Here is a 22,555-nt window from a genome sequence, read left to right on the forward strand (position 1 = left end):
ACCCCTCCCACCCCAGTTGGATTTCTTTAATCTGGGGATTACCAGATTTCCACTTGTGGATGTTCGCAATGAGAGGTAGCATGCATATGATCATGGGGATCCATGATCATATTCATGCCACCTCTCACCGAACATTAACCTCTCCGGGGTACTGTATTTATGTGTTTTTTTTTTGTAAGCATAATTGTTATCGCAAATAGTGTACAACTACTGATGACTTGGTAACAAAATTGTTGATAGATATATTAATGTAAAGCGCTCTGATACCCCACTCAGGGTTATGTTAGCGCTATAAAAACACCCCCCCCCCAAATTTTTTTTTTTAAATGAGCACGTTGGTATTGTTAAAAATGCTGTATAAAGTAGTCTGGGCCAACAGCATGTTGTGCCCTGAAGGCAATGAAGAGTGCTTTAAACTGTATACGTTTGTCAATGGGGAGCCCGTGTAGTTGAATGAGTGCTTGAGAAACAGAATTATGGTTAGGAATGCCCAGCAGTAGCCTGGCTGCGGCGTTCTGTAGTGTTTGTAACTTATGTACAAAACGTTTTTGGATGTTAATAAAAAGTGCATTGCCATAATCTACTTTGGATGAAATTAAAGTTGTAACTACCCTCTTTTGCAGGCCCGGTGGGGTAAAAGGTAAAGTTTTCCTTAAGATTTTAAAAATGAGGAAACATGAGGAAGTGATATGATTAATTTGTCCTTCAAAGGATAGCATGGTATCAATAATCACCCCCAGATTTTTTGTTTTTTACCTGAGGGTAGGCAGATTCCCTAGTTCCTGGGGCCACCAATTGTGTGACCAAAAGGAAGGGTTGTTGCCAAACAGTAGGACCTCCTTTCTTAGGAGTTCAATTTCAGGCCATTGATGCTCATCCAGTTACCAACATGGAGCATGCAGTTGTGGAACTTGGTAGCCTTGGTTTCAGGATTGTTGGTGACAGAGACAACGATCTGTGTGTCATCCACATTTGAAACCAGGGAAAAGCCAAATTATTTAGGTAATGCTGCAAGTGGAGTAACGTAAAGATTAAACAAGGTAGGACTCAAGGGTGAGCCCTGAGGGACTCCACAAGGTAAAGAGAAAGCTGGTGAGGCGAAATAACCTAGGGAGACTGTTTGAATTTTGTTGGTCAGAAAAGAAGTCAGGAACATGAGTGCATTATTTTTGATCCCAATTGATTCAAGTCGATCAATGAGAAGAGCATGGTTGACTGTATCAAATGCAGAGGATAGGTTCAGAAGGATCAGAGCCGCATTTCCTCACGGTCTATTGTTTGCCTAATTTCTTTCGTGGCTGTAATAAGCACCAGTTTGGTGCTGTGATGACTTCGAAAACCAAACTGTGTAGAATCCAAACTCTTGTTTTTTTCTAAGAAGATGGCTAAATCATTATTGATGATTTTTGCGACCAGTTTGGCAGGGAATGGTAATCGAGTTCTTGGTCTAAAGTTGTTGGGGTCACTAGTGTCTAAGTTAGCCTTTTTTGATAATGACAGAATAGACCCTACATTCCAATCTTTTGGAAACAAACCTACTTCAAGGAGATTGTTAAAAATGGCCGTGAGGTGTGAGGCTATCACCTCTGGGGCTAAGTGAATTTTTCTGGCTGACAAGGGTCCTGTGTAGAGCCTGATTTGATCTGCATCCGTATTCTTTGCGTCTGTTGGACCTATAGAGGTCCAAAGTGAGCTAGAACACTGATATTGTGTGTGCCCTTCGGAAATTCAGAATCTAAGTCAGCCATTTGGCTCAAGTTTAGGAAGGAATTATAGACAGACTTAACTTTATCCTGAAAGTGAAGTGCTAGTTTATTAGAGAATTGTTGATTGATATTTGGATTTATAGGTTCAGGAAGTTTTGATAATTTTTTAACTGTTGCGAAAAGTTCCTTGGAGGAGTTCATTGCTCCTTCAATTTTTGTTGCAAAATAGTTCCTTTTTGCAATTAAAATATTTTTTTTGTAGCTCTGCAGATTAGTTAAATATATTTCTTTGTCTGCTGGTTTAAGCTGAGATCTCCATTTACATTCTGACCTCCTACATTCCTGCTTTGTTTCCCTGAAGCCGTCGTTGAACCAGGGTTCGGAAGTATTGTTTTGCTGGAGTTAACTAAGTCAGTGACAGGTCCACCTAATGACGGCAGTTACGAATGGCTGTGTCCAAATCAGAGGAAAACATAGGAGTTGATTGGACAAGGGAGGCATTGAGCTAATCAGCATCAATAGCGCTCCACAGGCACAGAGTAGTACTCCCTATTTGTGGGTTCGTTTTTTCTGCCTCAGGTAGTCGATTTATCTTGAACAGAATAGCTTTGTGGTTTGACCAGGTCACAGGGAGTGAGGATACCCAGTGAAGCTGATGATTATCCATGAAAATGCCATCCAAAGATGAACAGCTTTGTGTGAGGACTCGTCAACGATTTGTGTTAGTCCTGTGCCCGCCATATGAGCCAGTAGATTGATTGAGACTGGATCGAGCGAATTCTCGATATGGAAATTAAAGTTGACTAAAATAGTGAAAACTGCAGTATCCACTTTTTGTTCTATGAGACTACCAATGGATTGAGTGAAAGCTGATCTAGAACCTAGTGGCCTATATATATGAAGTCCTCTAAAGGAATAGTGACTATTGAGTTCAATTTTAAAATGTATGGATTCACAGAGTGGTATATATAAGAACTTTAAAAATAGTTTCAAAATTATCTCTAAATATAACTGCAAGGCCACCACCCTTTTTTGGAGGCCAATTATCTGAATATCCTGAAACCTACTGGTAGCGCTGATATTAGGTCTGGGTCCGATGTTAAGTCTGCCCAAGTTTCAGTGATAAAGGCCAAATCAATATTCTGGTTTTCCATAAAGACTAGATATATTGTTACTTTTCAAACATGAACATTTTATCTCTAGTACCCTCCCATATATGATGTTAAGGTTTTGATATTTTATCAGCTGGGTTGACTGACAAGAATTATTCATTCTGTAATCATTCAAACTAAACTTGTTGCAGTTCACTTTTTGAAACTATGTGCTGAACAAACGTTTTGGCAAGCACACTCACACCCCTGACATAGGATATCTACTAAAACTACAACTACCCAAAAAGCTAGATCTTGAGGAACATGGTGGAATTTATGTGGAAATGCCACGTTGTTTCCTGATTACTACACTTTAAACACTGTTGGTCTTGAATTTATTAATTATATAGCTCAGTAGATACCGTAAAAGCTAAGCAGGACACTCTTAAATAGGTGTAGAAACTTTGGGAGGCACACCCATGGAGAGATATGGAAACCAGGATGAAACGAGGTCCTTCCCGAAACAATGGCACTGGCACCTCCTTCTTGAAGATCATATGGACAAGCTGTTTGTGTGAGGATGAAGGGCTCATTGGATTTGGAGGGGAGGGTGCAGATCCACAAACTTCTTGTTGCCACAAAAGGAATATGACTCACACCATTTCTGGGATGTGTAAGTTTATGCTTGGAAGTGTGACTTTCAAGCCGCCACCCAAAAGAAGACTGACTTAAAGGGAAATTGACAACCAGGAATGAGGGAATGCAACACACAGGCAATTCTCAACTCAGATGGATAGACAACACCCAGGCATGATCATACATGTGGGTTCATGATAGTTTAAGGCAACATTTCCTGGTTTTAATTTTATGGGGTGGGAAAGTGCTGGGAAGAAGACACAGGTGGAGGACAGAACTGAGCAAAAAGGCTAATAATCACGCTGATTCCCATATCTCAGTAACGCCAACATGTTTAAAACAACTTGTCCTAATGTCAAAGATTTAAACTCTTCAGCCAAGAGATTAGCAGTTAATATTCTGTTAAAACACAATGCCACTAACATATGCCTACTGCAAGAGACCGACCTGATCAAACAGGACTTGCTTAAAATTACATTGAAATTATTTCCCATTCAGTTCTTTGCCTCATCTAACATAACGAAGGCTGGTGTGGCTAGATCATGTAGCCTTACATTTTATGGAGTGGTAAAGTCAGTGGTCCCCGCCAAGGCAAGAAGGATGTTGGGATTGATAATACAGGTTGGAACAAAACTCTCCACTAAAATGAACCTATGTGACCCAAACATTGCACAGGGGCTTTCCTAGAAAACACAATCTCCAGAGCCTTGGCATATATATTAGGTGGACTGAATAGTGGTAGATTTGAACCTGGTCTTGGATGACACCAACGGCAAATCCCATCAAAGGTTTGGGAGGGGGGGGTAGCGCAGCAAGCCCTCGCTTTAAGGACATGTTGGGTGACAAAGGCCTGGTGGACAAATCGAGAGACTTTTACCCTGACAAAATGGAATATAATTTTTATTCAGCAGAGCACAAGACCTAGCTCTTTTTACTACTTCCTCATTGCCTCTAGGCTGATGTTAGATGTTACAGAGATGTCCATAGACCTCAGGACTCTTTCGTACCATGAACCAATGACTATCAACGTACTCACACCGCAATACACACCCATGTGCCTAATATGGAGGCTCAAAATTAACCACCTGCATTACCCATTAGTGCGCACAGAAACGGTGAAGGTAATAACAAGATTTAAATGACACACAAGATGTCTCTTCTTCCACTTTTTAGGACGCTCCCAAAGCTTATCTCAGGGGCATGTTAATAGCAGCAGATTCCCTACTAATATGAATGAAAGCCAAAACAAGAGCCTTACTAGAATCTCAGCAAGTGAACTTAGAATGACAAGGGGTGAGACCAGAAACATGTGTCCAACGTTTGGGAACACATAATAGGCAACGCAACAAATTCATTCTAATACAAGTCTATAAAAAGCGGTGTCCACTATTTACCACAAAAGTCAAGTAAGGTTTCATCAAGGGTACCATTTTTAGAAGATTAAATTATCAAAGGAATGATTTATTCAATTCCACTTTTTCTCTGAGAACTGATCCATGGATTGCAAATGCTGTTCAGGTTGAATGCACTCCTGCTTTGACAACTGAATCTGGCTGAAAAAAACAGGTCTGGATGACCAAGTTCAACAAAAGTGGAGCTGAGGTAGTTGAGCCAGGTAATTTTTTATAACAGGCCAAAACTGAGATTGTACTCGATAATCAGCCAGTTGCCTCAATTTTCTAGCTTGAGACAGATAGAGATCTACAATGTAATCCTAGGTCAGCTCTTCATGTGAAATACATGAAGAGCTTCTATAATGTAATGAAAGAATATGTCTAAATAATTTTTTGGGTACATTTAGAGAATTAGCAGCATATCACCCAGACATCTGATCCTTATGTTGTAATAGCTACACATTTAGCTTGCCAGGTTTTGATCCTTGCTTGCATAAGGTTATAATGTATTACCTATCAGTGAAGCAAAATCCAAGACAGTTGAGATGGAGCTACAAAATAGTTGTCTTTTGCTAGTGTGTTAACTAGTCTAGTTATTGAAAGAATCAAAAGGTACCTCCAATTAAGAACAGGACTGAACCTAGCTAATAAGATGCACCTTGATGTTAAATACTCTAGACTGATTTAGGTTCCACAACCATAATATGTGATATGGTACAATTGGCACGTAAATCCAAATTGTTGGAACTGGCACTTACTGGTTGGCTGAGGTGATTCCTTAGCCAGGCAGAACCTACCCCTCCTGTCAAGGGTGGGCGATTACTCTTACTGCATAACCTGCGCTCTCCCTTGGGTACCTTCGCACTGAGCAGTCAGGTTTATTACAGAGGCAATGTGTAAAGCATTGGCACAGCACTCACTCACAATAATTACACTGAGTGACACAAAAGAGATTTCACATGTGATGAATGTAAATAACACACACAATTTTCAACACAACATGAACATCCCGTATTTCTGGGAATAAATCACACTTGGATATATTACTAGCTGTACTAGGCCCAACCATGTTAAAAGGACATCAGTAGTATGCACATTTGGGGGAGATCCTACTTTACCACCAGCACCCATATGCGTGCAAAACGCTGTCAAACCTACACCCACCCTGGAAAGTTTTATAAGTCAACAACACACAGTGATTGAGTGCACCCCAGTTTCCAACGATATAAGAAATATGTACATACAAAGAATTATCACACTTTAAGCAGCACCGTCGGCCGAGGCTGCACGGGTAAACCAATGTCAAATGCCGTGTTCTTCTGACAAGAAATCGACGTGTAAAGCAAAACAGCTGGCCAGGGTAGTTAGTCAGAGGTGGTCCGCAGATGGTCACTCCCACACATGCACTCACTCAGCACCAATACGCTGTGCAACGGATATCAGGCAGGTTCGTATGTAACACACTCACACACATACGCACACAGTACCATAATGTGGTGCAACTGATATCCAGTCAGTCAATTGATAGCACATTGCAGACCCAGTGGGCCAAGTCTCCCTCCACCCACTGAACTCACCCGACTACCCTATACCCACAGACTGGAGATAACCATTCCTCCTCCAGGATACTAGGCTACACGCGGTTAAAGCCACACTTAGTCAGGATCCCAGGGAAGAAGGTGGGGGTAGGTAGCAGGACTAATTAGGAGGCAGTTGTCAAATTAGGGTTTGACTACCACTTGGGAAGTTCACCCACAGGTTACGGAGGAGAAATGGGCTGAGGGCAACTGTCAGTCACTCAAAAGGATTCCACAAGGGGCCTTCTGACACCAGCCCAGTTCTGCGCAGCATGAGGTAGGGTCGGGGGGGGGTCACGCAGTCTCTTGACTCACTTCTGATCGTTCTCAGAAGTGTCCTTTCAAGCCTGTCAGTCACTCTCAATACCCAAGCCTGATTTGGGCAATAATAACTGGCAGCACAATGTCATCGGGCTAATGTGAGGAGAGGGCAGTTGTTCCGCTGCACTGATGGCACCAAAGGAACAATCTATGAATGTGGAATGTAGCTGGGGAGCCTCTCAGAAAAAGAAAGAAGCCACCTGATCAGTCACACGCCGATCAAATTTGCAACCAGGCAATCCAGGCACAACATCTGCTGTGCTGTGATATTAGCCACACCAGACAATTCCAGTCTCACACAGTGAAGAGATGCAAGCTTAGTACCTCCCTAGAAATGAGGCACAATGTCTGGTGCGCATTGCTCCAAATCGCACTAGACAGTTCCAGTCAGACACAAAGAAGAGCTGCAAATTCCGTACTTCCTGGAAATTAAGCACAACGTCTAGTGCACGTTGACAAGGGTTGCACCAGACAATACCAGTTACACAATTAAGATTTGCAAATTCAATACTTACTAGGAAATGAGGCACAACGCCTGGTGTGCAATGATACTGGTCACACTCATATGCACAAGTTCAGCAGTGCCACACGGGATAGAATGAGGCATTTCTATGGGTATGCCCTCATCTCCGAGGGTCACAATCTGTGAATTGGACATCGCACGCAATGAGCATGCAGTTGCACAAGAGAGATGCAGGACGATCGATGAAGCGGGACACTTGGGATCCCACAAACGGTGAATCTGGTCACCAACAAGACTCTTTTTCGTGTTGAAGATCCCGCGATGCATGGGTCACACTTCTTTGATGCAGGCAATGATTTTAGGGCTCCACACAAGGCAATCCGGTCTCCAGATACAATTCTTAGTTCCACTTTCATGCTGTGTTACCAGTTGGGAACCAGCAGACGTTGTGGGCACTTAAGAGGCCACCACTCTACAAGTCTCAAAAGTAGATGCTGTGGGTTTCTTGCAGGAAGTCTTTGATGTCCGTGAGACTTCCGCAAAAGAATAGGGGGAAAGCCAACAAGCCCTTGAAGAGCACAAGTCAGGGTGCCAAACAGCAGCAGATAGTCAGCCCAGGCCATCCACTATTCAGGAAGGGCACACAGTTCTTTTTATTGGCAGTAATCATCCTTGTACACAACAGATTTGCCTGGCAGTGTGCACCACGCAGTTCCAGGTTCTCCAGTCCCACGTCCACACAAGTGAATCCCTGCCCTACTGAAGTATGGCCCTAGTAATTATACTGTAGTGTGTCTTTGAATACGGGGTTGGGTTAGAGGGTTTCCCTTTGAACCACAGATGCCTCCCCAAAATCTTATACGTCTGCCATGAGGCAGTGCAATGCACATCTTAATCTTTAATGGAGCCATGATCTTGCTCCAGAGACCAAATGTCAAAACCTCTCCCTCCAATCTTTCCAGCTCGGTCTTCAAATGGCAAAGGTCTGATCAGGTCTTTGCTCCTATTGCAGCGGCCGGACCCCTTCCACCTTGCAGGGGCCTCACTGCATTTCCCCGTTGCAGGGCCCTCTTATCCCTCCTATGACCATGGCGGTACCCAGCCAGCAAAGTCTCAGGTGGGCCGGAACCTCCAGCTAAGCCAGTCACAGAAGCTGCTACAGGGCTGAGCTCACTCCAAGGAGGGCACTCAGGCTACAGATTTAGCACAGCCCCGACCGGCGTACACCTCTGCCGGGCATCTCGCAACATTTCGCCGGGCTTGCAGGCTGCATGCGCCTCCTTGTAGCATTGCTTTGTTCACAGTTGTACAAGCCCATTTCCGACTCTAGACCAAGTTGTAAAACCTCTGCCAGGCACAGGGCCATTTGATTACTGCAGCAGGGAAGCTAGAGTCCACTACAGTATTGTCGTTCTCAGCCCGAGAATCATATGTATTCTGCTGCCGCTGTTATGGCTCCCTCAGTAGTAACTACAAAAAAACAGGATTAGGGAGTGAAGAGGTAATGCCCCTCACGGGCACTGGGGTGGATACGTCCTCCTCAACTAGATTAATTCAAAACAAAAGGATCCACCTCAAAGAGGTTCAGAGGAAAGTGTTCCCAAACTTGGTAGGGCATACAATGTACACATACATACAATACACAGTATTTCTGAAAAAAAGCTAGAAGTGGTAGGAGTCAGTGCTCCATGAGCCTTCTTTAACGGTGTCGAAGGAATTGGCCACTGATTTAGTGGTTAGGAAGTCCTCGCCTCGCCACGCGCCATCCAGCTTAATTTCAGAAATAATGACTGAGCTTACATGCTAACAATACCGACTGGGTACTGTATTTAATATCACATACTGTACATAGCACCTTTTTATTCTGCACCAATAGATAGCAACATAGTGAGCACTGAAGGGATCATCTTTAGTCCTGAGGAAGAAGCCTTGATGCTTCAAAACATTTTAACTTGCCCAGGAGTATCTGCACATTAATACGCCGGATGTCTCCGGACTACCATTTTAACAGTACCAGCCTATGACCTATTAAATTCTTTAAGTCTATAAGGCCAGGTACCTTTTAACCCACTCACTTCCTCCACCCCTGTCCCTTCCTCTCACTACCCATACACCTCACATAGCACTACAATAACAGGGCTCCAGCGTAGTCGCTAGTCGTAGCACGCCCCGTCCCGCAGAAGGGATTGATTTCCTCATTGTTTGGGCTAAAAATACACAAGAAATGCTTTACCCCTTCTGTCCCTACTATGTGGCATTCAACACCCGTTGGTGCCCTTCCAAAAAGGAAAGGGCGGTTTACAATCTAGCAAATTCATTTTTTATGCCCCATAGCTGGAAGCAGGTGCACAAAATAGCTTTTTAAAACAGGTCTTTAGTGTATCCTAAATAGTGACCAGCAAGCTCTTGGAAACAGTCAGAATAAAAGCTTTCAGAAAAAAGTGAAAGTCATCAATTCCGCAAGACAGGTTCACATTTATACAAACTACAATAAATTGAAAAATATAGAGATAGTGCACATAAATCAACTCTTTTCAGCAGTGCAACAAATACATAAAAAATATATCTATATCTATTTATATATGTATATAAAATATGTTATAAATAATATAACAATATATATCATATATGAATATATAATTACAGTATTACACCTTCAATGATGGCTCCGACATTTAGAACTAATAAATTGACTCACTCATGTAGGGCATCCCACCGGAACTCTATAAATTCGATCCATCTTTCTGGGCACCGATCCTTGTGGCTGTGCTTAATGCCGCAGCCAGGGACGGTTGCCCGGATTCATGGTCTACGTCTACTCTTGTGCCGGTGTTCAAGAAGGGGGACCGCAATAGCACTTTTTGCTATAGGCCGATCTCCCTTCTAGACTCAGTAGTAAAGGTAGCGTGAGGAGTGTTATTGGAGGGATTGTCCTCCTGGGCAGAAAAACATAAGATCATTACTGACATTCAGTATAATTTTTGCCCGGGGCCATCAACTGTGGCCCAATGCCTTAACCTTTATCTGATCCTTGGGAAGTACACGATTGCTCGCCCAGGTATGATCTGCCTGGCCTTCATGGACCTTTCTTCCACGTTTGACTGTGTCAATCGGGCCAAGCTGTGGCAGTCCATGAGGGTCATGGGGGTGGAGGACAATATCATCAACTTCCTAGAGGATCTGCATAGGGACACCAAGGCGAATGTTAGATATGCTCAGGATCTCCGTGTTTTCAGGGATTTTTAGGTCGGGAGACGGGTTTGGCAGGGTTGCATTATGGCCCCTTTTCTGTTCAACCTCTATATAAATGATCTAGATAGGGCCTTGTCGGTACAGGGGCAGATTTTCCGTATGTAGGGGACGGTATCTCCCCATCCTACTATATGCGGACGATGCGGTCCTCATAGCCAGAACTGCTAGGGGACTCCAATCCCTGCTTGATACCTTTCTAAATTTTACGGGGTCCCGAAATTTGGCTATTAATAACGCCAAATTCTACATACTGCAGGTAGGGACGTGGCCCAAGAAAAAGTATGACTTTAATGTAGGTCTTGCCTTGTACTTGGGGCTTTTACTGGATGACCGTCTGAAGTGGGGGCCCCTTATCCAGAAGAAAAAGGGGAGTTTACAAGGGTAATCGCTGCTATTTTTTACTTTGCTGCAAAGATGGGTAAGCACCCAATTGCAGCTATGTTGAAAATATACAAGGCTAAAGGCTTAGCTACCGCCTGCTATGGCAGTGAAATCTGGGGACATACCACCACAGATGTATTGCAGGTGGTTGAGAATAATGATTTAAAGCGATTTCTGGGTGTACCAAGTGGTATATCAAACCTGGTGGTCCACGAGGAACTGGGGGTACCTTTTTTATGTGACACCCTGGCCATGTGCTCCTTAGTATTTTGGCTTAAGTGTTGGCTGAATAAGGATTTAGCTCCCAGTCAGCGGATTATAACCGTTTGTATGAGCCTTGACCACATGTCCTGTATACCATGGCTGAAATATATCAGAGGTTGTTTTGTAAAGCTGGGGCATCCTGAACCTTTTTTAAAGGCTGACACTATTGTAAAAAAGGATGTGGAGTTTGTAAAGAAAGTCTTTAGCTGTATAAGAAAGCTAGATAGAGATGAGTTGGAAGTGCGAAAACCCAGCGTTCGTAAATTTCTGTCGATAGAGCCTTATCTCCTGGGGTCACTGTCCACTTACGAAAGGTTTTTATTGTCCAGGTTTTGTCTGGACCTTTTCCATTTGTTACTTGCCATTCCAAAAGGGTGCTGCAGAGGACAGGTGTTAGCACCCTGTGACTGCGTTGGCGTGTCTCCAGAGGATCTGCTACACTTTATGTTACTCTGTAAATGTTACGAGGTACACCAGAGATATTTATAACTTCCCCTTTTAAAGAGGTTGAATTTTAACCAGGTTCGCCCCGCGCTTTTGTATCTCCAACTGTGTAAAGCAGATTGTATCTTCTTCATCGTGGGCTACCTGAAATCTACAGTGAGAACCAGAGTTTGCTGGGAAAAATAGCTTTTTTTCGGTAGAAAGCACATCTTGTTTTAATGTGTGGTATGTATTTCTTTTTACTAATGGATCCATTTTCTCTTTTATTACTGATATGAACTGTAATTTTTCAAACTTCATGTTTTAAATGATATTTGGATGCTGTGTAACTTATGGTTTTCTATATGTAAAACCAAATAACGTTGTTTTTGATTTGATTTGACTCACTGTATACTTTTTTCTGAACTATGCCCCTGCCACACAAAAGACAAGAACAACACATGCATTTACACAAATGCTTACCATTTGCCAGTCTGGTTCAGCCGCATCTATTCCCTTGTATTCAAAGTAACTGGCAAATCCTTCATTCAGCCAGAGGTCATCCCACCAGTCCATAGTCACAATATTCCCAAACCACTGAAGACAAAAGGGAAACAAATAAGCATTTCTTTGACCAAAAAAAAAACCCGACATTATTCACAGGAAGTCAGATTGGTGATCAGACCAGTCTTGTCGCAACATCATAAGTGAACACACACATAAGCCCAAATAACACAATTTGACATTTGTTCAAAAGTGCCTCCTTTTTGAAGGTTCCAAAAATGCAATAATCCCCCTCTGGCATTAGTCTGTGCCAGCCTAATCGAAGTTTCGAAAGTTTTGTGGCTCAAAAATAGAACCAACGGCAATTTGTATTGTTAGCTGCATTGGAAATTGAAGTTGTCCCATAACATTTAATTTTCCTATAGAACTATCTATACTACTATTATAAAGGCAGAACTTTGAGGCTATGAGGCGGGTAAACTCGGGAACCACAGCGCCAGCGACTGAATACATCGTTGTAATCCTCAGGTTGTGCAGATGGACATAGGCTATATAAAGTTAAAAAATACGTTATATTTAAAAAATTTACATTATAAAAAAATTTGTCCCCTCGAAGTTCACCGGCCGCGACCTGCGTGCTGGCGTCAGGAGCACGGGGAGGTGCGGCGTCCAGGAGTGCAAGGAGGAGCGGTGACGAGCGGCGGACATGGCGCGGGGGAGAAGGTGAGGAGCAGCGGACCGGTGGGAGGAGCGATGACCAGCGGCGAGGAGCGGTGAACTGAGGAGCGGCGGCTGAGGTAAGGCTCTGGGGGACAATGTCAGGCAGGCGGGGGTCGGGGCAGGCGGGGGACGGGGACTTACACCAAAACAAAAGGAGGAGTGGTGAACTGAGGAGCGGCGGCTGAGGTAAGGCTCCGGGGGACAATGTCGGGCAGGCGGGGGTCGGGGCAGGCGGGGGACGGGGACTTACAGCATCTGCCATGGAGATTTATGCCGAGCGCCTCAACACTGGGCCTTTGTGACATCCGGGGGACAATGTCGGGGCAGGCAGGGGACGGAGTGGCCGGGGGCCCGAGCTGCTGGGCAATGTCGGGGCAGGCGGGGGTTGGGGAAGCCTGATTGCTCCCGGACAAGGTCGGGACGGGCTGCTAGTATTTTATAAAGGAAACTCCACTGACATTGGAGCCGCAATCCCTATTTTTTGTCCACAGTGGGCTTTGGCCATGCTAAATCATTTGATTCCTTCGATTCTTTACCAACATCTCTAAATCTCCACACCTCAATGTGGTCTCGCCCCATCAGAGTAGTGTGACACACTGAAAACAGTGCAGCAGTTTAGAAACTCCAATAAACGAAAGAGTTTGTGGCAAAAGGGACCAGTGACTATTGAGTATATTCCATTACAGGATTGGTGACGTTACAACGCAGGCTATTACAACGCCTGCTGTTACAACACGGTTTTTACATTACATACCATTACAACGCATAGTGCTTTTAAGCGCTGGATAGTGAATTATTTAATTTACTATTCCAACTCCAGTCCCCGTGGATAGTAGGGAAGGTGTTGGATAGTAAATTAAATATATTCCCTATCCTAGAGCGCCCCCCCAGCGCAATGCGTTGTAATGGTTTGCGTTGTAATGGTTGCGTTGTAATGGTAGTGCGTTGTAATGAATGCGTTGTAAGTGATGTTTCCCTCCATTACAGAAAACGTAGCAGACGTATGTGATTAATTTTGGTCTCTACAGGTTACCTGAGTCCTGCTACTCACAGAAATCAGGAAAATCACCCTGAAAACATTACTGTCCCCATCCATTGATTGTGGACTTTAGGTCCCATAATTACAATTTTCAAATTCCGGCCAGTAAAGGCCTTGATCAAGTTTCCCAAACGCTCTTAGCAGCTGTGGTGGGACTTTGGCCATCATCAAAGGTATGAATTTCTTAACATATAGACTACTGATATGGGCGTACTGAAAGGTCCATACCGCAAAGAGCACCCAGTCGTGAGTTAGGAGTACCGTATTTAGATTTGGTCCTATGCAAGGTCTTGTTTGCAGGGGGTCACAATTATGAGTCTGTCGTGGTTTTCCAACCTCTTAGACTTTTCCTCAGGTGAATGTTGGCAGGTCAAACCAGCTAAAATTTACTGGGTAAAAATCACCAGTAAATTGCTTGTAAATAAAGAGGCATGCAGAAACTGGCGAGGGAATTATTGAATTATGCATGTTGTGTACCATTGCAACGGGGAAAAGCTGTAGTAGGTGCTAATGGTTTCGTTCATTAAATTCTAAACCCTAGAAATGAAGATGTGAACAACGATTTTTCAGTGTTACAAGTGCCTTGCTGGGAGTGTGCATAGCACAACTGTGCGTGAGCAGTAACGACCCGATGTTGAAGCTTGTGTAGTATTTGACTGTGCAGGATGTAGCTAGGTTTAGAGTCTGACTGGAGGTGTAATGCAGTGGGATAAGTGTTATTTGCACAAGAGTGTGTAGGATATGGAGGAGGTTGTGTAATGTGTAATTATGCATGGCTGATGGTATGTGATATTTGTTGAGAGTATAAAGTGAAAAGTGAAAAGATGAAATTGTGAATTTGTGAAGACTTTGGCATGGTTTTCTGTGCGTAGGGCATGAATGAGGACAACTAAGTATGTTCAAAAGGTGAGTGAGGAAAACCAGATAGTTTTTAATGTGCTCAGTTTGTGGATTACAATCGGTTGCACTCTTTTTTCAGTAACTTAATATTGCTCCATGATGTGATGAGAACAATGCAGGTGCAAAAAGCTAGCACGCCTTCTGACAAAAATATCACAATTTCTAACACTGCCTTTGATCGAGCCTGTCCACCACTTCTCCAAAAGGCAATGTAGTCACTGCAGTCCATGCAGACGATGAAAAAGTAGTCCTTTTATGCTCGTTGACTTTTGGACTAGGCCATTGCACTACAATAGCAACAATATTCTCTCTAGATGGAAGAGTCATAAATGTTAAAGCCATAAACTTTTAGGAACTATTCAGAAAATATAGAATTTTTATAGAACTTCTAGGGACTACTTGAATGTTACAACAGGCTATAGTTACGCGTAAGAATTATTCTTACGCTTATTGTTATAAAAACTATTTGAAAGGCTACTGCACGTTTTTCTCACTGAGATATCTCCCATGGCGAATGCAATCTAGCTTTTGACATATTAGAAACATATTTCTAAATCAATAACAAGTAAAATGTATTTACATTAACATCATCCTTGTGCATACTACGTTTTACAGAGAAAGTGTGCAACAAGCACTTTCAATAGTGAGAGAGCGCAATTTGAATGCAAAGTACATAGTAACCATATCTAGACGTATATGTTATAAACGTAGGAATGAAACGTATATCGTAATGTAAAGTTGGCAACTATAGTATAAAGGCCAATGAATGTGATAACATGGTATAGGAAATGTAAATGTATTCACATGTTAAAATGCATTAGATTTAGAAGACCCGTATACATGATGGATATATATATAGAAATGTGTAGAAATGCTTAGGAAATATCGAACGTGCACAGTAGAATTCGTGTACGTGTGTAACTTTAAACGTGTGTAACTTTAAATTGGAGAAGCGGCGAGAAATGTAACGTGGAAAGACGTAAACGTGGAGAAACGTGGATAAATGTATAAGAGAACTCATATAAAGATGTAACCAAGGAAATGCATAAGTTATATTCTATACAGTCGTATTCTATGTATTACTTATATTTGATGTAGAATGTATTTATGTATAACTAGGGTTTTTGCTGAAGTACGAATATATAAAATGTATGCTAAAGGTTATGCTGTGTAGAGGGTTTCTGTAGGAATGCTGGAAGAGTTTAGGTCATTTGTGTTTGTAACCTAGCTGACCAAGAGTTCGAAGGAGCATAGTCACATGAATGTAATTTAGAGGGCTTGTGAAGGTCGTAAATAGCTTGAAGTGGACATGAGAGCCGAGAAGTCTAGCACTTGTTAGATTTAAGGTGACAATGCCGGACGGAGCTTATTGCTCGAACGTGAGGAGAGACACTTTGAATGTAGACTATGTTTTGACAAGACCATTCACAGGACCTAGCAGGGTCAAGTTAAGAGACATAGAGTTAAGGCCTTGTCTAAGTTTCTATGTTACATGATCTGAAAGAATCGATAAATGTCGACGATGAAATGATGAAGATGACATCCAAAGGAGAAGGGTCAACTTAACGGACGACGCAAGGAATGGACCAATGGAAGAAGCAGGAAGTTGACATCATCGGGGAAAGTCCGTGGTGGGCGTCAAGGGGCGTTCCACCCACACGGTGATTGTGTATTTTAGGGACAGCACCCCGGGGAGGAGGTAGCAATTGGGAGATTAGGAACAGCGAGACGAATTGCTCAGAGCAAAGGCGAAGGGTAGATGCCTTGAGCAGATGCGCTGAGACATCAGAGCGCAAGGGAGCAGTAGGCCGAGGACCCTTAGAGAGCGGATGGGTAGGCAGATAGGGTACTGCTTCTGAAACTTAAGATTTCCTTTAGAGGCTAAAGAGAGTTTGAACTTCTTTGGAAGTCAAACTGCTGACACCTTTTTAGGGAAGAAACTTGCGAAGTAGGGTTGTCACATAGCATAGAGTAGGGACAGTTTTAACTCGATTATTGTTTTTGTCTTACTGCAGATGACGCAGAAGGAACCACTTCACACCGAAGCTTAAAGCGACTGATATTTTAATTGATTTTGTATTTTGTATACTTTGAGATTTTATCCTGAGTGGATTGTATCGCATTCAAATTCAACCTTATATAAACTCTTAAAACTTTATCAGTTGTAAGTGGTTCTTCAGAGTGGCGTCAATTAATGGGGTTTGTCTAACCAATGCGGGGGTGGTCCTTTCCTCAATGACAGATATAAGCGGTCCAAAACAGATGAATGGGATTCTTTATTAAATTTATCATAATCATAAATTGATATCAAAATCTCATTCCCCGCAGTTGGTAGCAGAGTAATGATGGTTATCTTCTTGAGGAAGACGACCTAGGCCAGGTTAGTTTACCCCAAGGTCCCTAGTCATCGTCGACCAGAAGAAGAATTGCAGCCGAAGACGGTGCTGACGGTGCGTCGAGAGAAAAGCAGCAGAGTCGGTCGAGAGTGAGTATAAGGGTCATGCGTTGTAAGATTGCGGTGTTTTATGTTGTTCCTGTGTTGTAATGTCAAGCGGAGTTGAATGCCTGTAGTGTGATTGAGGGAAGGTTGTGAGCGCGCGCAACCGGATGAAATCTTATGTCCAGAGGACTTAAGTGGTTCAGGTGTATCGAACACCTAGAGTAATTTGTCTACCATTGAAAGGGGGTCATGAGGTACCATTGATTTCCCGACAGACCGATGATAGGGGGAGCGTATGTGTGAGTGAATGAGTAGCGGACGCTGGTCGTACGTTTACTGTGTGTAAGTAACCTATCAGTTAAGGCAAGTGTCCGACCGTAAGAGGAAAGACGCTGTGCCAGTTGAGGTAGAAATTACAGTTAGACTGTGGCCGTACAGTCAGAGAAAAGTGATCGCTTGGACGGAAGTAGTCATTTTTCAATGTATGAATGAAAACGCATATGAAATCGTGAGACGAGTTGAGAAACGAGGGAAGCTGCTGAAGAAGAGAGAAGTGACGTCAGCGTAGAGCCGCGCTGAGATTGGTCAGTTAGTGTAGAACCGTGCTGGGATAGGCTGATTAGCGAGAGTCGTACAGGGATTGGTGGTTGTTATCAAGACGTAAATAAGTAAGAAATATCGTACGTTATCAAAATGAAGTGTTTTAAGGGTTTAGGAAAAATCTTTAAAAAGAAAAGGAGAAATTTGTATGCCGGAGAAGAAGCTCCACCAGAAGGCACACCTGCATATCATATGGCAGTAAATGTAGGCCTACACTCGATATTATGGATTTCCGAGTGGCACAGGCTAACCGAAGGGCAAAAAGAACTAGCGTTTCCAAGATTTGGAACATTTAAATTAGAAGTGTTGAACCAACTGAAGGCGACGATGCTTTCAATGAGACCTCTACCGAGGCCAACACAATTTGAAGCTCTTGGTGTGTGGTTTAGAACAGCACACGAAAGGGGCGTAAAGAGGCGACAAGAAAGAGTGAGAAGATCGGTAAAAGCAGTGCAGGATGCTAAATGGGACGATGAAGCTAAGAAATGGAGGGTACAGAAGGTAGAAGCGGACAAACTGTTCACCATGATAGAGGCTACGGGAGAAAGGAAACCTCTAGAACAAGTGGATGAGGAAAGCGAGTCGGAGGAGGATCTAATAGAAAGGCTATTAACAGATAGACCACCTCCATACAGCGGTGAACTTGCGAGTCCCATATTACCACAAACGGACGGAACTAGGTGGGGGGAATATAAGTCGATCCCAGTAACAGAATGGGACGCTACTAAGACTGTAGAAATACCCCAAGCTAGTCCTGAACAGAGAGTAGTGGGAAGATTTGTGGTCCAGAAGGTGCCGGAGACGCAATGCGCTAGGTCATACCAAATGCCGGACGCTTTGCAGGTCCCGGTCACCATAGGCCCTATTGTGTCAATCTATAACCCAGAAGGGGTCCAGCAGGAGGAACAGGCACGATGGGACAATGAAAGAGCAGAAGAGGAGAATAGGAATGCCACAATGAATTCCCACAGGCAAATACGAGCACCAATAAGTCGGAGTACCCCATTAGATTCCGCAACGGGTCCCAGGGTAGAACAGGGAGGTCGAAGAGGGCCAATGGATTTGAGGGGTCCTAAACCGAAAACCCATAAGGAATTAAGGGAATACCTGAGAGAATGGGACGCGGCCGAAGAAGCTCGGAATAAAAGTTTAGAAACGGGATCCGAGTGGAGAGAGCAGGATAACAGGATTCTCTCTCATTGTGGAGCTGGCGAAAGCAGTCCCGAGTGGGAGGGAGGAAGCCAAGAGAGCAGAAGGGATACTTATCCTACTGATAACGGCAACAGGCTAATGTGCGAAGACAGAAGTGCAGGGTGTGGCGAAGTGCCTCGCGTCACCTTCAGTGAAGGACAACGTAGAACGCAGGAGTACCAGAATACCTTTAGGTGCACACACCATGCCCCAGGTGAGAATGTGAGACATTGGAGTCACGGAAACATGGAGAGTCGCGAAGCGTCTCGACATGCATCCGGGGATAGTGGTCGGAGTCATGAGAATTTAGGGAGTCGCGAAACGTCTCGCCATGCATCCGGTGATCACGAAAGAGATCACGGGAACACGGAAGACCGGCGAGGGCCTTTCATTTTATTAAGCGACACCAGACAACAAGCAAGTTATAATGGGTTAGAACAGAACGGTGGATCCTATCTCACATCTGGAGAAACCGAGCCTAAAAATCGGAACATAGGGTTGGGGGACGGAGCATTATTCCACCATACCCCACGTGGAGATGGAAAGGCTTGGGATCTAGAAGGGTGGGAACGAAGAGATGGAAGGAAGACTCCTCATAACTCACCTGTGCTCAGGCGTAGGGCGCATAGTGGAAGTGAGAGGGATATGAGAGAGGAACATAGAACTGAAATGCTGAAAGCTGAAATAAAAGCAAAACGGCTAGACGTGATGAGTTTGAAGGCAGATCTGGATGAGTTGATTGATGGCACAGTGGCACTAGAGAGATTAGACTCGTATACACCAGATGAGATACTGTTTCTATCCAAAGATATTACTCGAAGAGCGAGGACAGTTCATGAGAACTTATCAAATTTAGCAAACAGGTACATGGTAGACCTGTCACGAACTAAGGCTTTACAGAGTAACCATAGGCTAACTTGCACGGATCAGGATTTAGATGATCGCAGAACGATCGCGCTGAAAGTACACATAAGGGAATTGATCGTAAGTATCAGAATATGGAGAGATCTAGATAGATGGGAGGAAAGATGGTCCAGAAAGGGCTCTGTTAGACGGAGTGTACTTGAGGGCTCCCAGGACACAGGCTTGATGCGAATGGAAGCCTTCCCTTTGCGAGAAATCGCGAATGGAAGCTACGTTCATGTGCCCTGGAGTAGGGGGGATTTGGCGGCATTCACCAATTCCTTCCCAAAGCTTAGAGATAATCCTGTCGAGTGGTATAAGCAGGTAGAAAGATTCGTGAAGATCTCGAAGGTACTGTGGATCGATTTGAACACACTGTTCGATATCGTAGTACCCGGAGACTTGTGGACGGCGTGCAAGCTTAGTGTTGAATGGCCCACTTGTGAGCCATCAAGAGACGCCAGGACGAATGGTCCATCTGATAGAGTCATGGAAAAATACGAGAGAGTAATAACATGGCTAAAAGAGAAAGTGCCGGTGCAAGACATAGACTGGGTAAAGATAGATCGAACTACTCAGGAGCCGAAAGAGACAGTGCATGAGTTTTACGAGCGATTGCTGAAAGCATTCAAGCAATACAGCGGGTTAGATGTGATGGATCCCAAGGACATAGGACAGTTTGTTTCAAAGTTTGTCCTCGGATTGAGACCGGAAATATGCCTAATGATCCAACAGCATCTGATCTGTTGGCAGAACAAACCTTTAGATGAGATTCTGAGATACGCAAGGTATTGTAGTGACGAGATAGACTCAAAGGCAAAGAAGCTTAAAGAAAAACTAATGCTAGTGCAAATGCAAGCTGCTGGAAAGGATAAACCGCGGCAGCAGGGAACAGGGACGCAGGCAAAGAAACAGAATAATCAGAGCAGAGACGAGGAAGAAAGACCGAGACCGAGAATGGATATCGCGACACTGAAAAAGACGACGAGATGCCATCAGTGTAATGAGGTGGGACACTGGCGACGCGAGTGTCCTTACAATGTTGAGTCAGGGGAATTAGAGCAGGAGGAGGAAGAGGTCCAGAACAACGTGGTTAAGGGAGCCATAGTCCCGAAGGGCAGGTTTGTCAAAGGGGGGACTCAGACTCCTCGAGCCCCGTTTCCTCAACCACCTCGCATCACAAACGGAGGGAAAACCTACAGACAGATGCCGTTGTTTGTAGGAGGAGAGGAGTGTTACTACGTGGACCCACTTACAGGGCAGAGGGCGAATAGGGAGGAAGATTGTACACTAGGAGCCGCCTTGGAAGTAGATCAGAGAGGTCCATACGTAGAGGCGTAAATAGCGGGATGTCCTACAACCTTTTTGGTAGATACAGGGGCCACTCGATCCACGTTAAGATCTGCGGTAGTCCCGGGTCTGCCAATATCAGGAGAAACGGTTCAGGTGGTAGGAGTCGCGAACAAAAGGATGACGAATCCCTTGACCGAACCAGTGTCAGTAAGGATAGGGAATTACAGTGACGAACATCAGTTTGTGATCTGCGATTCTAGTCCTGTGTGCTTATTAGGGAGAGATTTGCTGTGCAAACTAAATTGCACGATACATTGCACACCTGAGGGAGTAGAAGTGCAGACCAATGATGAGGACGCTGATTTTAAAGTTGTAAACTCAAGGGAATGTGTGGAACTTTATCCTACCTTAACAGTGGAGGAGCTTCCACAAGACTTGAGAGAGAAAGTCTCAGCTGAGGTATGGGATTTTACTGGGGAAGAAATTGGATTGATCAAGGGAGTGGAACCGGTAAAAATCTTGGTAAGACCCCATGCTGAGTATCCAAGAACACCACAGTATAAGCTAACGCCAGAAACGATTGCAGGGATCAAGCCTGTGATCGAATCCATGATTAAGCAGGGAATACTGAAGGAGATCGTGGGAAGTCCATGCAACTCCCCGATCATGGGTTTGCAGAAACCTAGTGGAAAATACAGAATAGTGCAGGATCTTCGAAAGATTAATAACATTGTTGTCTCATGTTGTCCAGTGGTACCGAATCCATCAGTGATATTATTCCAGATACCGTTCCAAGCTGAATGATTTACCGTGATAGATTTGTGCCAGGCTTTCTTTTCGATACCGTTAGATGAAGAGAGCCAATATCTTTTCGCTTTCAAGCTGGAAGATCGCGTCCTAACATGGTGTCGTATCCCTCAGGGGTATACGGAGAGCCCATCGATCTTTAACCAGTTATTGAAACGAAATCTTGAGAGTCTAGTACTGCCCAAGAATTCAGTTCTAGTCCAGTACATAGACGACCTCCTAGTTGCGTCAGAAACTGAGGAAGCTTGCAGAGAAGACACCATCACCTTGTTAAATCACTTGGCCGAGAACGGACACAAGGTGTCTCCAAGTAAATTGCAATATTGTAAGACTGAGGTGCAATACTTGGGCCACAGGATTGAAAAAGGAAAGCGGAAGGTGTCTCCAGACAGAATAGAGGCGATTATGAAAATGAACGCGCCTACGACACAAAGAGAAGTCAGGATGTTTCTAGGCATGGTCGGTTATTGTTGACAGTGGATAGCCAACTTCTCACTGAAGGCAAAACCGTTATTACAACTGACGCACAAAGGAGTAAGTGATCCGGTACCATGGGACAAAGATTGTTTGATGGCGTTTTTGCAGCTGAGGGAGGACTTATGTCGTGCCCCGGCTTTAGGAATGCCGGATTATAAGAAACCTTTTTTGCT

At 43.9% G+C, this 22,555-nt stretch overlaps 1 protein-coding gene across 1 annotated transcript in view; it reads right to left on the bottom strand.

The window, feature by feature from the left end:
• ENPEP (glutamyl aminopeptidase) overlaps positions 1-22,555 on the bottom strand; it is a 354,204-nt gene that overhangs the window by 209,629 nt on the left and 122,020 nt on the right. The window contains exon 6 of the mRNA XM_086961606.1: positions 11,992-12,105. Coding sequence (XP_086817732.1) covers positions 11,992-12,105 — 114 coding nt within the window. The remainder of the gene's footprint in view (positions 1-11,991; positions 12,106-22,555) is intronic.

Source organism: Lissotriton vulgaris, chromosome 3_1 (genome assembly GCF_964263255.1).
Source record: "Lissotriton vulgaris chromosome 3_1, aLisVul1.2, whole genome shotgun sequence".
NCBI lineage: Eukaryota > Metazoa > Chordata > Amphibia > Caudata > Salamandridae > Lissotriton > Lissotriton vulgaris.